Here is a 17,302-nt window from a genome sequence, read left to right as displayed (position 1 = left end):
AAAGTGCTGAGCACACAGGCAAAGCCATGCCCAAAAGGAACCATGCCCTCCAGGCACACCACAGACCCACAACCACACTGTGTGCAGCAATGCCTCCAGCTAGGACGTCCACAGACTCATGGTATAAAACTGTACTCACAGTCTTGGGTGAAATACCAGAAATATACAATTAAGACACAGCTTAAAACTATGACTGGGAAAATCTTTAATAGACTGATAATATTTGTCTCAGCCAGCGTCTGAGAAACAAGCACTATGAAATACAACTGATGATAATGTGAACAGAGAAAGCAGTTTGAAAAGATTTCCATATTCACTTGTTGGGTAATGACTGAGCATGTGGTAAGTTCCAGGTCCTGGTCTCAGAGCTTGAATGCAATGGTGAACACTAATTCCCTCCCCTCCCTGGAATTCACAATGCAAACAGTGAAAGCCATTAAAATTTACTACATTCTCTTGCAATTTACGATTTGCTGCCTTTTAAACTCAGTAGTTCCGCTCCTACAAAATTTTTCTAGAGTAATATTCTTGGAGTTCAAAAATGACAGCTCTTTGCAGCATTTCATCAGAGAAAAACTGGAATATGAGAATGACTGAGTGAATCCAGGTGCAGCCTGGGGGCTCAGGCGGAAGGTCGGCCGCGGCTGCTCGTCTGCCATGTCTGCTGTGTGAGACGGCACTTCCCGGGTCCTGCCACTCGCCAGGAAGACTCCTGCCAAGCACTGGTACTTACCTGGAGAGTGGGATCTGTGACGTGGAAAAGTTTTCCTTTTGTCAAAACCATGTACTTTTTAATAAATAAAAAAAGGACTGACTGCTTAAAAATGCGGCCAAGGGAAGAAGCAAAGGTCAAACTGACTCTGGGTCTGATTGCTAAGGTTGAGGCCAGGGTTCTAACTTAGAGAGTACTTCCTGTTACCAACAACTGTTAGGAGACCTATTTCAGAGCGAGTCCCTCCAGAGACTCAACAGGCTGCCAGCTACACTCTGTTCACTCACAGAGGCACTCCGTAGCCCTGCAGTGGGGTCTCCTCAACCTCAAAACAGAGGCGGAGGGCAAGAGCTCTCTCCCTCTCCTCGATGTGACTGTTCTCGATTCCCACATGTCAACATGACCTCAAGAAACCTTTCAGAGTTTCTGAGATGCTGTGGGTCCAGCCGGGACTCAGGGCAGAGAGGCGCTCTGCTGCTGCTATGACAAGGACCCCGTCCTCTGTGACCTGCAGCTGACCTGGGGCTTCAAGCTGGCTTTTAGGTCCTGCTTTAGTTCTTGCTCTCTCCGCTCTCTTTTTTTTAACATACAGGAGGAAACAAACAAACAAAAAAAAGCACAAGAAAGGAGTTGCCATCTCCTTACTGACCAGATGACTACTATTCACACTGTCTTTCAATCATTTCTGCAAAAAAGCAACCTTGAATTAAAGGGAGTAGCACAAAAGAAACGGCCTGACGCCTCTGCTCCATGCATCTGCAAGGCCTCCCAGACTGAGCTGCTCCCTAGCCCACAGGGGCTCTGGTTCATGCCAGGCCTGCTCCTGGGGGGTGGGGGGGATGCCGGCACCACGCTGCCCTGACCCAGCCCTCCAGCCTTCGTTCTCAAGTTCCCCCGCGACCTTCCTTCTAAGCCTGCTGTACATCCAGGTCTGTGCATGAGTCACTGTCACAGCGCTGCTTTAACTACTCTTCACTTTCTGTTTTTATGTGTGCACTAACTCATCCATTCTTGATCATTCATGGTAGAGAGATAAATACAGGACCCCGGGGGCTGCAGCTCCAGTGCAGAGTGAGCTCTTCACCTTGTATATTCTTCTTGCAACTGACCAGGATCAGGTGGGAAGAATTTCACAGCTAGGCGAAGCACTGCATTCTTTGGTCCTATAAAAAGAAACTTTTAGATTTCACAAAAGCTGATTTTTGTATTAATTCTCTTTCCATATATTACTGTGTAATTGGGTGAGTGCTTTAAAATGGGCTGGGCTGTTAAGCGTTTTCTCCTCTGGTAGGATGGTATTACAACATTTCCTGTGCACGAGTATGAATCCAAAGCACCAATCACACATACTGTAGAGAAATTTAAAATCTTTTATTTCCCTAAGCAGAGATTATTTTATAAATCTTTTGAAACTGCCCATTAAATTGTGGAATATATTCCTGGGTAGGGGTGTTGCTCAGTGGTAGAGCACTTGCCTAGCATGCATAAGGCCCATGTTCAATCCCCAACATCATTAAACATTTTTTTTAATCCCTGTTTACATTTTAGGATAAAAATGATGAAGTTCAAGTGTTAATACCATTTTAATGCAATAGTAAAAAATTTTTTTTGAAATCCTTATATATATTAATGAAAGAAAATGTTACTACCACTTACTACACTGAACTAGAACTGATTTTTGTAAGGAAAAGGCATAAGATATAGCTGAACTGAATGTCTTTGTGCCACAGAAATTTAATAGTAAAACAGCCATGCGATTTCCACCACAAGGGCAGCTGCTCTTTCACCCGGTGGCTGTCACGGACCACTGTCGCCAAGTCTCGGGCACTGTCTGTGACTGCACACACCAGATTTCTCCTCCACATGTGCCTACTGGTGTGTTGTAGCTAGCTGCACATGTGGTTGGATGTATGGTTGTATGTTTGCACATGCACACAATATAATAAGGAGGAGCCATTTGCTAAGACACTAGGGAACCTAAACAGCCTTAGCTCATCTGTGCAGGACAAAGTTACTTTCACACATCCTCTTGTCTTCAACTTTGTACTAGAAAAAAAAATAGTTACGGTGATTCAGAAAATTAGAGACTTTATCGTATATGATATATATAAGAACTGAGGACTATTACTGTATGCCTTCATATTTAAATTTAATAAGGAAACTAACAAAAACAATTATGCTCACAATTACAATTACGTTTATCATTATGGAACAGTATTAACATTTTCTCAAAATGCTACCTATGGGCTGGGGATGTGGCTCAGTGGTAGAGCTCTTGCCTGACCTGCAAGAAGCCCTGGGTTCAATCCCCAGCACACCAAAATAAGTAAGCAAGCAAGCTACCTAAGAGAGGCACCATAGTGCATTTTCACAGCCTGTGTACAAAGTGCATGCTTACTGTTTTACATATTAGCCAAAATTTAAGATACCAAACAATATATCCTATAACTTCCAATGTGAGGTGGTCACCCAGGACCACCTGAGACAGATGTGTCATCCCACCCACCTCTCCTCTACAGCTGGAATCAAGAGCAAACAGCTTCTAAGCTCATCTGCCGTGGAGTGACACAAGTGTGGACACACCTGGAGCCTCAGCATTCTACAACATCTAGTGACCACAGTCTTACGAGAGTTACACAAAGGACTTACTTCGTACTTGCCTAATGATGGGTTTCATGGGTTCAAGCCAAATCTAAAGAGAATTTAACAAAAGAGAAAAACTCGATTAATGATTTTCCTATTTAATAAGTGTATTTTGTATCTTGCTATAAAATACAAAAATACTTATGATTAAGAGAAATTTTTATAACAGAGATATTTTGACTCTACTCCCTTTTTATAGAAACCAAATCTCGACAAACCATGGGAAGCTCAGCAATGCCTGCTTCAAGAGCGGGGGGACACTAAACTGCTGTCACACGAGTCATCTCTCCTGAGCCCAGCACTCAGTCACTGTGCACAGGACAGGCACCAGTGATCACCTCGGGGATGTGGTCAACACCACATCGCATTCACAGACCACAACCCCCGAGAGGGCCACCGCATGAGACAGGCCCTCTGTGGCACCAGAGCAGAGACCCTCGGGCAAACACAGCTGTGCAGGGACAGCTGAGGGCCAGACCCAGAGCTAGAAGCCGACAACATGCTTCCTGAACGGAGAGGTTGATGTGGGTCTCTTTATGACGGTCGCATCTAAGAACACTGGAGGATCACACTGTTTAAGGTTTTGTCTCTTAAGTAAAACAAGGCAGAACCAGTTCAATTTGCTCAAAATTCACTTTCAAAATGTTTACTAGGCAGATGCATCCAAGACTGCTGTGTAACTTGGAACACAGTGCTGTAAGCAGAGTGGGTTTAGGGAGGTGTGAATTCAGGTTCATTAAAAGCCGGACATGCTCTTTATGGCTAAAGATAAAGCACTTTAATAGCACAGCTCTGATAAAAATAATGTTCCAATAATCCAATAGCTTGCCTTCATCCTTACAGAAGGTTCCAAAGGCTCTACGGCACTGAGTACGTCATAAACATCCTGTCACACAGTCACAGCCTGTTTCCAAAAGCAAATCAAAAGCACATACCCAGTGGGACTGGACGTTCTGAAACTCCAACCCGAAGTAGTCGCACTCGATCAGGTTCAAGCGCTTCCATACCTGCATCAGCAAGAGCTGGCCGGCACACTTGGGCTGCGGAGAGGCGAGAAGAGCCTGAGGGCCAGGGGACAGGGACGGTCTGGAAAACTGGCACAAAGCTACAGCTCTCACACGAGGCGCAGGTGGCCCTGCTGCACTTCACCTGCGTATGAGCAAGATTCACACACACCACAGAGCACACGAGTCTGCTGAGGTGTCTGTGTTTATCCACTGATAGCAAAATAAATGTACAGCTCAAAAGTCCTTCCATTTTACATTCTTACTGTGTTTTTAGTTGTATTTCTCTGGCATATAATGATTTCTAGTTTCAGTAAACATTTCACCAAATAATTTTGACATCTGCTCAAAAGAAGAGTTCCACAGTCTCGGTTTACATAAGCTCTCAGTGAATAATTTACTATTTGACAGCATTTTACATTGTGGAGAAGAACGTGAACTGTTCAAAAACAAGGTGGGGCATGTCAGTTCTCCAGAAGAAAAATAAAGTGATGTCCTACTTTATACTATTCACAAAAACAAACTGCAACGACTAAAGACTAAAATAAAACAGAGTAGACTGTTTCTGTACTCCTGGGGATCGTAAATCATAAATAGGTGCAGTCTTCCTAAGCATAGCCCAACAGGAAGACCAGCAGTCTGCCTACCCAGAGCTCCTAAAAAGGAAGATGTCTAACAAAGCTATGATCTACAGTCACACTAAAAAGACAAGATGGTCCTGTTTTACTCTTGGCACTCTTGGTGAAGAAACACAACAGTTGTTAGGCAATTAAAAAGGTATTAAGCCCCTGTGACAACAGGATCAACTACAACAGGGAGACCTCATGTGCCTGTGAGAAAACAGCCCCACACAGAGCTGGGGGTGTGAGTTAACATGACCTGGGGAGGGGGAACGTGAAAATACTTTTCAGAATTTCAAGTGTTCATTTACCTTTGCCCCAGCAACTCCATTTCTAGAATGTTCCCTACAGATATTCTCATAAACTGCACAGAGCTAATTCCATAGGACAAATTCAGCAAAGGGCTGGTGGAGTAAGTGCTAGCCCAACCATACTGGAAAAGGGTGCAAGCCCAGAAGAACACGGAGCTCTCTGGGGCTCATGGAGCATAGTCCACCACACAGGCTGGCTGAGAAGAGAATCCCAGTCTGCATTCCCATGGGGTGCAGGTGACAGGACAGTTTTCTCTCTCTCTCTCTCTCTCTCTCTCTCTCTCTCTCTCTCACACACACACACACACACACACACACACACACACACACACACACACAGTAGAAATAACTGTAATGGCTATACACTAAATCTTTAAAGTAACCACCATTATAGCCCTGAACAGAGGTGGGAGACCAGGGGCCTCTTGTTTCTTCAAGTCTGTCATCTCTGAATGAGGAGGAACACATCATTTTTACAAAATAATATGCCAGATGGATGTGGCAGTGCCTGCCTGTGACCCCAGCTACTCTGGAGGCTGAGGCAGGAGTATCCTGAGTTCTAAGGCCAGGCTGGGCAACTCAGGGAGACCCTGTCTTGAGACAAAACCAAAAAACAAACAAACAAATAAAGAACCCAAGAGTCCCATGCCAGTGAGGAAAAGGCAGATCTCTGTTGCTCCCTGAAGTTTCACCCCAGATCCTGTTACCCAGTGCTCATGTTCCTAAGAGGAGACTTCTTGGGAGGAATGAAAACCTGCAATTCCTCGTTACAAAGAATTGTAACAGTGAAAACCTCCTCAAAATGGACAGTGGGAGATGAGCTAGTGACCTTACAAATATGTTAAATCTAATTTTATTTTTGGTACTGGGGATTGAACCCAGGGTGCTCTACCACTAGCTGCACCCTTAGTCCTTTCTGTTTTGAGACAGGGTTTCACAAATTGAGAGACTGGCCAAGAACTTGGTGTCCTCCTACTTCAGGCTCCCAAGGACCTGAGATTCTTCTGGGTTGATGCCACTCTGATGCGGTGGGCATCTCAGAGGGGTACATCAGTGCTCCTAGCTCAGGAGATGCAGCTGCACCAGCCCTTTCAGATTGAGCACCAAACCTCCAGGGTTGGCTGGCCAAGAAGAAATCATGGCGGAAACCAACTCCTCCCAGGAGACATTGGACAACTCAACATTTTTTAGGGCTGGGGATATGGCTCAGTTGGCAGAGTGCTTGCCTTGCATGCACACGCTCTGGGTTCTATCCCCAACTCCACAAAAAAACAAACAAATCCGTACAGAAATTAAAGATAAGAAAAACACCGACAGCTCATGCTTCAGACAAAGGGCTAATTTCTTCAAAAAACATGGAAATGCAAGAATCCTGAGTAAAGATTTCACCTTAACTGCAATGTACGAAGCGCCCTGACGGCTGACCTTGGGAGGTCCTGGGAGCTGGACCAGCCAGTGGGCACCGAGCTCCGCGTCTGCTGTGGCTGCTCGCCGACAGCCTTCAGGTACACACAGGGAGTGGTGGAAACAGAGGCGTGGAGGCTCCAAGAGCATAACCAGAGACCCACAGATCAAGGTCACACTGAGGTACTTTTTTTGGTCTATCATATTGGCAGAACCTGAAGGGTGGGAAACAGGTGTGCTCACATGGGGCTGGTGAAAGAAACTACATCTTCCACGGAGCCAAAGTCAGACATACCCTCATCTCACAAATCATGCTCTAACAAGTACCTCACAGGTGCAAGACAATGCATATAAAGAAATACGTGTTATGCCGGGGGCGGTGGTGCACACCTGAAATCCTAGCAGCTTGGGAGGCTGAGGCAGGAGAATCATGAGTTCAAAGCCAGCCTCAGCAAAAGTGAGGCGCTAAAATGTTCTGTAGGGAACATTCTGGAAGTGGTGAGACCCTGTCTCTGAATAAAATACAAATTAGAGCTGGGGACGTGGCTCAGTGGCTGAGTACCCCTGAGTTCAATTCCCAGTACCCCCTCGGGAAAAAAAAAAAGAAAAGAAAGAAATATGTGTTACAATAAGGGTTCTAGTAGCAAAGGATCAACGTACTCTAACTCTACCAGTATGTGACTGCCTAAAAATTACTGAGATCAGACAATGCTATTCCAGACAGAATTTTAAAAAGTCAGTCTGCTGTGTGCTAAAAGGGGAAGGATTCTTGAATATACCAAAAGAAGAAAGGAAGGGGCAGAACAGCACGTCTGCCACCGTGTGTGACATATTGGTGAGCATGTGTGATGTGAAGGAGGGAATAAGTTGCACACAGATGTGTGTGTGGTGGAGTGTGTGTGTGCAAAGCTGGGGCATGGGCACGCACGTGCATGTGCACAGACGCTCTCTGCAGGAACCACCACAAGCCAGCAGCAGCCCGGGTTCCAGAACCCAGCTGTGTGCACACCTGCTAGGTCTGGGTAAAGGCAGGCTGCCGGCCGGAGGAGGGCTGTGGACACACCAGGTTCTGCACAGGGTGGATGAGGCAGGTGAGGGTGGGGGTCAAGAGGGGCCGCAGCCTGCAGAGGGATGTCAGGCCACCAGAGGGAGGGCATCGACACTGGGAAGGGACCCTGGCCTGGGGGCCAGAGGCCCGGCTTTGCCCATCAGCAGGCTTTGGGGAATGAAGGCCTCCAGGAAACAGCCTTTCACAGGATCGGGGGCAGGGAGGGGACAAGCTGAGCGCAGGCAGAGAAGCCCTCAGAGTGAGAGGCCATGTCCAAAGGACGGAAGTGCTCTTCACTGGCCAAGTCTGGGGCCGCCTGAGCATCACAGCAAGCAATGGCAGTGCCATGGTTCAGATGTGAGGCGTCCCCAAAGCCCAGGCGTGAGGCCGGGTGAGGAGGTTCAGAGGTGCAGAGCCTGGGTCAGGAGGGCCTTACCTAAGCAGTGCACTACTCCCTGACAGGGAGTAGCTGGGTGGTGACCACAGGCAGGTGGGGTCTGGCTGGGGGGGGGGTCCTGGAGGCGTGCCTTCGGGTGTATATTTTGTCCTTGGTCAGTGGGGCTCTCTCTCTCTCTCTGCTTCCTGGCTGCCAAGTGCTGAGCTGCCTTCCTCCCCCACACCCTCCACCATGACGTGCTGCCTCACTCGGACCCAGAGCATGGAGTCAGCGTCTGTGGACTGAGACCTCTGAAATTCCGAGCCCAAATAACTTTTCCTCCTCAAACTGTTCTTGCCGGCCTTTCGGTCACAGCAGGGAGCCAGCTGACTAAAGAGGCAGAATGAGTGGAAACCCACTGGGCAGAACAGGGACCAGAAGCCCACCTGATGTGAGAACTGGTTCCACACTGAGAGCAGAGAGAGGGTGCAGGGCTCCAAGGGTGCTCCCCACTGGGGAGAGGCCTGTCCCACACATCCTCACCAGGCGACCAAAGCGGTCAGCACCAGAAATGGGTCAGACTCAGACCCAGTGCCATGTAACTAGATGAATGAGAACCCAGCACCCTTCGGTGCCACCCCTGCCAAGGGTGCACAAGCTGGTCTAGGTGCAAGGAAACTGCGAAGCCCGATGGTCTCACCCATCTGCTGTGCTCCTTGTACTCATCAGCTTCCCTTTACTATAACAACATACCAGAGGCCGTGCACCTACAAGGAGAGGAGATTCATTTGGGCTCACAGATTTGTAGGTTCTGGTCTAGGGGGTGGGTGTCGCGTTGCTCAGAGGCACTGGCCAGGCAGCACGCGGGGCGGCAGTGAGTAGTGGAGCAAGCAGCTCAGCTCATGACCAGAAGCAAGAAGAGCAGGAGGAAGGGGCCCGTGCTCAGCCTCCCCCTTCAAGGGCACCCCCAGGCCCAGGCCCTCTCCAGGCCCCACCTCACGCAAGTCCCGCTAGCTTCCCACATGGGGCTTTTGGGAGGCACCCAGCAATGAGGGTGGGGACATCAGGGCTGAAGGAGGCCAGGAGAGGCATGGGCCCCTGTCCTGCGTCATATCGATGAAGAGCCTTCGAAGAGCCTTATGTTGGCACAAAGTGCCCTTGAGAGTGTCAGGCACAGGGCTGGCAACTCACTCTGGAGTGGCAGGGAAGAAAGAGTCTTTGGCTCTTGTTGTTTTTTTTCTTCAAGTTTTAAACTGCTTTAAAATTCAGAATACAAACACTTAAAAATACAGAATCTTGGCCTCCAAAATAAATAGAACCTGTATACAAAATATTCAAATAAGTGAATTTAGAAAAGTTGAAGGATGGATCGAGAAGAGCAGCTCTATTCTACAAACCACTATGCTGAACACCACATTTCACTGCTGAGACAGTCCCCCCTCTGTGACACTGGGATCTCCCTCTGTATCAAACTGTCATTTCTCCCCAAGTGACCTATCAACCCAGTGCTGTTCCAAGGAAAACCCAGCAGCTTGTGTCTATGGAAACTGACAAACAGATTAAAAAACTACACAAATCCCAAAGGCCTCAAACACTGGAGAAGAACAGATTTGGCGGACTTCCACTATCAGATACCAAGATTCAGTGCCCAGCTGCAGGAAAGATGCAGTGGTTCTGACGTGAGCACAGGGGCCAACACAGGCCCCCCACACCCCCCGCAGAGGACAGGAAGTCGGCCCAGAGGACATGCTGACAAGCACGCTGGGAACAGTAGGGTCCACTACACAAGAACATGCACCCTGCCTCACACTACACATACGTCACCCAACAACCCACAGAGGAATCCCACAACAAGGCCTAGAGGGGCAGACACTTCTCCAGCAGGACACGAGGAACACGGCCACAGAAGAAAGCGCGGAGCTGGACTCCCTGGCGTTACAGACTCACGTGCATGAAGACACTGTGCAGGTGACAAAGAGCAAGCCACACACCTGAAGACATTCGTTTTTGGTGCAAAGTTCCAACAGAGGCCAGGCAAGGGAGCGCCCACCTGTGACCCCACACCTTGGGAGGCTGAGGCACGTCCTCCTGTGCTGACTTCCTGTCCTCTGCGGGGGGTGGGGGGGGGCCTGTGTCTGGCCCCTGTGCTCACGTCAGAACCACTGCATCATTGCTGCAGCTGGGCACTGAATCGTGGAAGTCCGCCCAATCTGTCCTTGTCTGATGTTCGAGGCCTTTGGGTTTGTGCAGTCTTTTAATCTGCTGTCAGTTTCCAAGTTGGAGGCCTTATTAACTTAGCAAGGCCATAAGCAATAAGTGAGGCCCTGTCTTAAAACAAAAAATAAAAAGGGCTGGGATGTGGCTCAGTGGCAAATTGCCCCTGGGTTCAAACTCTAGTACCCACCCCCCCCCCCAAAAAAAAATCCAACAAACGTCATATAACCAATATAAAGATCTTATAAATTACAGGAAAAGACAGCCAGCCCACGTAAAGGCAACTGGGCAAAAAGACCTGAACGGACACTTCACACAAGAGGTACTCAATGGCCACTAAAAAGGAGAGTGAGGAGACGACACCAGGGAGATGCGTGTGGAACCCTGAGGGGACCCTGGGCGCCTCCAGGGTGCCTAACACAACAGGTCCCACCAATGTGGGCCAGATGTGGGGCCACCCAAGGCTCACACTCTGTCAATGTTGAGCATCCAGAGTGTGACTGAATCTATACACAGATATGCCCCACCGCTCCGTCCTGGGTGGACACCCGTGCTGTGGCCTAGATGTGAGGGTCTCCCACAGCTCCCTGGGAGACAATGCCGCCCCTCTCAGAGGTGAAGTGACTGGCTGTAAGAGTCGGGCCCAGTCCATGGACGACTCACTTGACAGAGATTAACTGGGTGGCAACGGGAAGAGGTGGTCCCTGGGGCATGGCTTTTGGGTGTGTGCTTTGTCCCTGGTGAGCAGGCTTCCTGATGGGCCACGTCCTCATTTTGGGCACAGAGGGATGGAGGGGAGAGACTGTCTACAGTCCTCCTCTAAGTCCTTCTTGCCAGGTCTTTGGTCACAGCAGTGGAAAAGTCGACCACAACACCATGGAGAGACGCGTCCAAGAATGTCCGCTCCCAGCAGTGCAGAGCTGGAACACACGGCAACGCTCACTCAGAGCAGAAGGGAAACTGCGGCTTGTCGTTCCAACAGAGACTCCCCAGCAATGAAGACACCACTGCCACTGAGAGTTACGTTTAGTGACGTGGAAAGCAGTATGGAGACTCCCCAGAACACCTGGAATGAGACCACCGTCTGACTCAGCTATCCCACTCCTTGGTTTGTTCCCAAAGGACTTAAAATCAGCATACTATAGTGAAGCAGCCACATCAATGTTCAAACAGCTTAACTCATGATACCTAAGCTATGGAACAAACCTGAGTGTCCTTCAACAGATGAATGGATAAAGAAACTGTGGTACACATACACACTGGAATATTATTCAGCCTTTAAGAAGAATCAAATACGGCATTTGCCAGTAAATGGATGAAACTGGAGACTATCATGCTAAGCAAATAAGCCAATCCCCCAAAACCAAAGGCCCAGGGTTTTCTCTGATATACGGATGCTAATTCACAATAAGGGGTGGGGGGCTAGGGAAGAATAGAGTTACTTTGGATTAGGAGTGAAGGGAGGGGAGGGACACTGGGTAGGAAGGATAGTAGAATGGAGTGGACATTATTACCCTATGTGCACATGTAACTACACGACCAGTGTGATTCTACATCTTGTACAACCAGAAGAATAAGAAGTTATACTCCATATATGTATGATGCAAAGTGCATTCTACTGTCAGGTAGAACTAATCAGAACAAATAAAAAAAGATTAAAAGAGAGATTAAAACTGTAGCCACTTTTGTGGGGTGGAAACTGACGCAGCGGGCCCCTGGGAGCCCAGGTTGCTCCTTCATCCAGGTGGGGTCCAGGGTTGTAGACACACACCCAGCAGCACTCCATGGTGTGTGCAAGTGCTTGTGTATTCTATCTCAGTAGGAATATGACTGAAGCTGGGCGTTCTGATGCACACCTCATGTCCTACCTACTCAGGAAGTGGAGGCAGGAGGACTTCCTGGGCAATACAGTGAGGCTCTGTCTCAGAATGAGAATGAAAATAAATGTGATTACAAGGCCGGGGGGGGGGGAGCGGAGAGTCTTTGGAGTTCATGAAAATTGATCCTCCACCTCCCACACTACGGCCTGTTAGAGTCTCTGTGCTACCAACTTCACCCCTGCTGATGGGTCCAGAACTCTCAGCTCCTCTTGGTGCGGGCTCCACTGCGGGACAGTCTGCTGGAGAAGGGTGCAGGCTGACCGTCTCTCCAACCCTCACTACTGCATCAGAGTCGTCTAGACAGGGTGCAGTCTGCTGAGGCCCTTCTGTGAGTGGACAGAAGGCAGTGTCACCGAGACCCCCTGGAGAGGCAAGCCAGTACAACACCTACACCAAGGAGGCCTCCCACATACACAGGCCGCCTGGCACAGATTTAGCTATCCAGGGAGGAAGGCCTGGTGTCCTAGGAAAGCAGTAGTCATCAGGGGACCACACTAATCTAGGCACATTTTAAACAAAACAATTTCTTTTCTTTTTTTTTTTTTTTTAATTTTTAGTTGTGTTAGGGAGATGCTGACCAAACCTAGAGAAGACCACACTACAAGAACAGGCTTCCTAGTGACCACTTGGATTTCACAGCTGGACAGTGACTGCAGCAGAGAACATGCCTTTGCTCTTTGAGTGTGCTCTCGTCTCCAAACCAGATGTGCAGCTGTCTGGCCGGAGGGCTGGCCACCCTCTGCTCACAGTGAAGAGGAGGGGTGTTCTCGAGTGGCCAGGCCACCCTGCGGACATGAGAACAGGCTCTGGAGCTGCAAGCCCAGCTCGGTGGGTAGGATGAGCCTGGGTTGTTTCATGTGAGGATACATTCAGTTCTCACAGGGGGTCATGAGATCAGGTAGGGAAACTGCTCCTGCCCATGAGCTCACCCACAGGACAACATGGACATCACCAGAAAGCATCACCTGACCCCCCCAGAGCTGGCTCATGCCCTCCTGGGGACAGTTCCCTTAGCACTGGTCCTTGAGCATGCCAACTTCCTTCTTAAAGAGGGTGTACAAGAGGACAGGCCAACAGGTAGAATGGAGAGCCCCTGGGGTCTGGATGGCACCCGGAGACCCCTCCTGCCTGCCAACACGTCTGCACACAGAGGCTGGGGTGGGCGTCAATGGTGTGCAGCTGGCTAACGTGGGCAGGCCTTGGTTCAGTCCTCAGCACCTTAGAAACAGAGGACACGAAGCGCAAAGCCCACCACCTTTCTCATTAGTGTGTATGTGGTGATGGGGACTGAGCCCAGAGGCTCTCGACCACTGACCTACCTCCCTGAGCCTTTTTATTTTTTGAGATAGGGTCTCATTAAGTTGCCAAGACTGGCCTCAAACTAATGATCCTCCTGCCTCAGCCTCCCAAGTAGCTGGGATTACAGGTCCATAATGTATTTTAGAGGTACCAAACTCTCAAAATATTTTTCAACATTACTTGCCTAAATAATTTTTTAAACATATTTTTATTAGATTTTGATGGACCTTTATTTTATTTACTTATAAATGTGGTGCCGAGACTCACACCCAGTCTCTATCACTGAGCCACAACCCCAGCCCTCCTATTTTCTTCAGAGCAGAACCTCTGCTCAGGGTCGTCAGGGTCACAGTGCCTACCACTGGGATGGGTCTTCCATGCTCCTCTGAGCGCCAGCCCACTTGGCAGCTGTCCTTCTCCAAGGTGCATTTTTGGCATCTATGTCGAGGACCAGATGACTGAGCCTGTGGTCTGTCTCCATGACTCCTCTCCTGTCCCATTGGCCTATGTGCCTCTTTCACGCTGGCACCATGCAGTTTTGTTGCTGTGGTGCTATGGTGTCACTTGAAGTCAGGTCCCATGGGGTCGCCAGCGTGGCTGTTTCGGGTTAGAACTGTTTGGGCTATGCTGGGTCTCTTTTTCTTCCAAGTGAATTTTAGGACTGTTTTCTTCTAGTTCTATGAAGAATGTCATTGGTATTTTGAGGCACTCCCTTTAACTTTTACAGGTGCCTTAGGGCCTGGACTCTATGTCATTAAATGTCACGATCGACTCTCTTCTCAGTGTCACTTACATCTGTCACAACTCCATTTTTACCTCCTCACATCTTCCTACAAGTTTACCTTCTGTTCCTAAACATACAGAAATCCAGCCTCAGTGGGACGGTAACACCCGTCCCATTCTCCCACAGAGAAAAGATCAGAGGAAACAAGAAGGCCCGTGGACGGAAGCAGACAGGCTCCCGGCCAGCTGGGCACTGCCACCACTGACAGAAGCTGGAAAGGAAGAAAAGAGCAGCAGTCCCCACCCGCTGCCCACTGGACTGCCCAGCCTCCCGGGTCAGAACCAGGTTCAAGTATGGGCTGGGGAAGAAGCAAAGACCATGGCATACAAAACTCAGGATGACAAAAAACAACTTTTTGTTAAATATTTCCATTTTTTAGTTGGTCATGGCACTGAAGGGGTTCTGCAAGTTCAGACATAAAGAATCCTGTTAAAAACTGACACCCACAATAGCGCCATTACAGACTGCGTGCAGATGGAAGTGGCCACGGAGCCTGGCCGACAAAGTGCTCCTTTATCCTTTGTCTTAAGAGTGCTGTGGGAAAATTCTTCTGAAAACAGCCTGATTCTGTCCTTTGGCTTGTTTATTTCATGTGCCCATTTATAGTTCATGTGCCAAGTGGCAGCTCCTTCATCTCCCCTCACAGACTTTGCATCTGTACTGTTAGCTTCCCTACACAAGATTTCCCTTGTCTAAAAATCAGATCGACCCAACTGGCTTTTGAATATACTATATAAGGAAAATAATGTCAATACAGTGGGACGGTAACACCCGTCCCATTCTCCCACAGAGAAAAGATCAGAGGAAACAAGAAGGCCCGTGGACGGAAGCAGACAGGCTCCCGGCCAGCTGGGCACTGCCACCACTGACAGAAGCTGGAAAGGAAGAAAAGACCAGCAGTCCCCACCCGCTGCCCACTGGACTGCCCAGCCTCCCGGGTCAGAACCAAGTAACCATAGCCACATTCATTCTGAATTCTTGGAAAGGTCACCAACGTTGGTGGCAGGCATCTCTCTCTCATTCTGGTGCACTTTCGACACAGGTTCTCGCTGGTCCTAAGATACCAAGCTCTGCTCCAGTCTGCACCAAGGGCCAAGGACTGGTGCTGGCCGTGGAAGCAGGAAGGTATGAAGGGCTACATCTGCTTCTGGGAAGGGACTGTGTGCCAGAGAAGAAGAGGGATCTGCTCTTAGACTAAGAGACCAACTGGCACAAGTCATCTCCACGATGACGAGACAAGGCAAACCCGAGACTGCCTGTCCAGGGATCCACCGGTACCCTTCTTCTTTCAACAACAGTTTCTCTTAAAACCACCCGCAGAAACAACGCCACTTAAAATTCCTAAATTGGAATCTATTCATTTATTTATGCCTTTCCATCCCAAATCCAAGTTTCCTGGCCTTGCTTGGTGATATAGAGTAGGGCCATGCAAGACACTCCTCTTCAGCCAGCTGGCCTGCTGGTGAGGGCACCAGGGAGGAAATGCCACAAGAGGAGGCTTCTCCCAGTTTCTGGAGCTGCTGGCACTCTGGCCAGCTGTGTGAGGAGAGGTGCTGGTCCCTCACACCTGTTCCCACAATATCTCAGTGGACTCCTCTGAGCCTCGCCTTGGGGCAGCTCTCGGCATCTCTCCCACACCTGCATTCTTTAGCATCTCCCTTCAACCCTTAGTAGCTAATCTGGTTACCGGTCACAGGTTATTAAGTTTCCCAGTTCAAATTACTGGTCGTTACAGGACTTTGAAAGCTTCAATGAGCACATTCTGGAACACCCCATAGACTATACAGCCTTCACACCTTTAGCTTGGAAAGAGAGGCTCCAATGTAAGAAAGAAGCACCCAAGGTGCAGAGAGTCCTGTCCTGTGCTGTCACAGTGCAGCCGCAGCTCAGGGAGCTGGCACCTGGCATAACTGAGGAGGCTTGGTGCAGAGGAGCAGCAGCCAACGGGAGGCTTCAGGCACCTGCGTGGCCAGCTCCCTGCCTGCACTCCAGACTCCTCGGCAGGAGAGAACCTTGCCTGCCAGAGGCACTCCCACTGGAGAGAGTAGACCTGCAAGCCTGTGAGGAGCTTCCTAGAGGGGGAGCCAGGGTGCAGGGGGCTGAGACACCGTGGAGACCACTGTGAGCTGTTCTCCCATTAGCAAGAGACTGCTGAAAATCTCCCCACTCAAGCAAGGGCACATCAAAAAGGACACTCCCATGTGATAGAGGCCCAGTGTCACCACAGCCGTCTTCCCTACGTACACAGGCACGTGTATGTCATGTGCCAGAAGTTGGAAAGCAACCTGTCATGAGCTGATATGCTTGGTTGATTGCTGAGGGCCACTGCCAAGTAGGAATGACGCATCGAAATTTCCTTGCCAGCGTACCCCATGTTAAATGGACTTGCCTTGGAATTTCGCTGTTGACATTGCATGTAAGGTGACCTTGCTCAAGGATCAGGGCGGATCCGGGTTTAGAGCTGATCAGGTTTGAGGAAGTATCCCGGTCCTTGGGTTTAGGGCGTTCCCGGTTTAAGACAAGTTTAAGGTGTTCCGGTTTAAGAAAATATGGGTTTTAGGGAAGTTGGAGGTTGAAGATTATTGCTGCTGGAAATAGGGCGTTCCTGCTACCTGAGCTCCCATTGAGTTCTCCTGAGATTCAGAAAGTATATTGGGAAAAAAAGCCTTGCGGAGTAGGTGAATTGGGCGGCGGCAGAACTTGGATTTCCCCAGAACGTGTGTAGAGGCCGGTGTGAGTTCGGGAATAAAGAATTGCTGTTTGAATCTACAAAGCTGTGTGGTGGCTCGTGATTCTGTGCCCAGCCAAGACATTGGCATTTGGTGGTCCGTGTGGGGAACGTCTGAAGCTTGGGGGTAAGTGAATTTGCTCGCTCCTGAAGGAGAGCAACAAAATGGGTGACCATTTCAAAAAACAATGTGTTGTGATTTATTTTGTTTTTATTTCAAGTTGCCTGTCCCTAGGACATTCTCAGGCAAACTGGGGAAAATGATTGACTCAAGGTTTG

General features: G+C 49.1%; 1 protein-coding gene across 12 annotated transcripts in view; it reads right to left on the bottom strand.

Moving 5' to 3' along the window:
• FARP2 (FERM, ARH/RhoGEF and pleckstrin domain protein 2) overlaps window positions 1–17,302 on the bottom strand; it is a 94,742-nt gene that overhangs the window by 44,310 nt on the left and 33,130 nt on the right. For 7 of the 12 annotated variants that reach the window (XM_081261019.1, XM_081261017.1, XM_081261021.1 and 4 more), the window contains 3 exons: window positions 4,291–4,395; window positions 3,362–3,404; window positions 1,797–1,875 (listed from right to left, as the gene is read on the bottom strand). In XM_081261019.1, coding sequence (XP_081117145.1) covers window positions 1,797–1,875; window positions 3,362–3,404; window positions 4,291–4,368 — 200 coding nt within the window. In that variant the 5' untranslated portion in view covers window positions 4,369–4,395. Of the gene's footprint in view, window positions 1–1,796; window positions 1,876–3,361; window positions 3,405–4,290; window positions 4,396–10,168; window positions 10,447–17,302 lie in introns of all 12 variants that reach the window. The other 5 variants (XM_081261026.1, XM_081261028.1, XM_081261020.1 and 2 more) reach the window with 4 other exon arrangements.

Source organism: Spermophilus citellus (genome assembly GCF_964194105.1).
Source record: "Spermophilus citellus genome assembly, chromosome: 11".
In the NCBI taxonomy this organism is placed as follows: Eukaryota; Metazoa; Chordata; class Mammalia; order Rodentia; family Sciuridae; genus Spermophilus; species Spermophilus citellus.
This window is presented reverse-complemented; position numbering and strand designations above follow the sequence as displayed.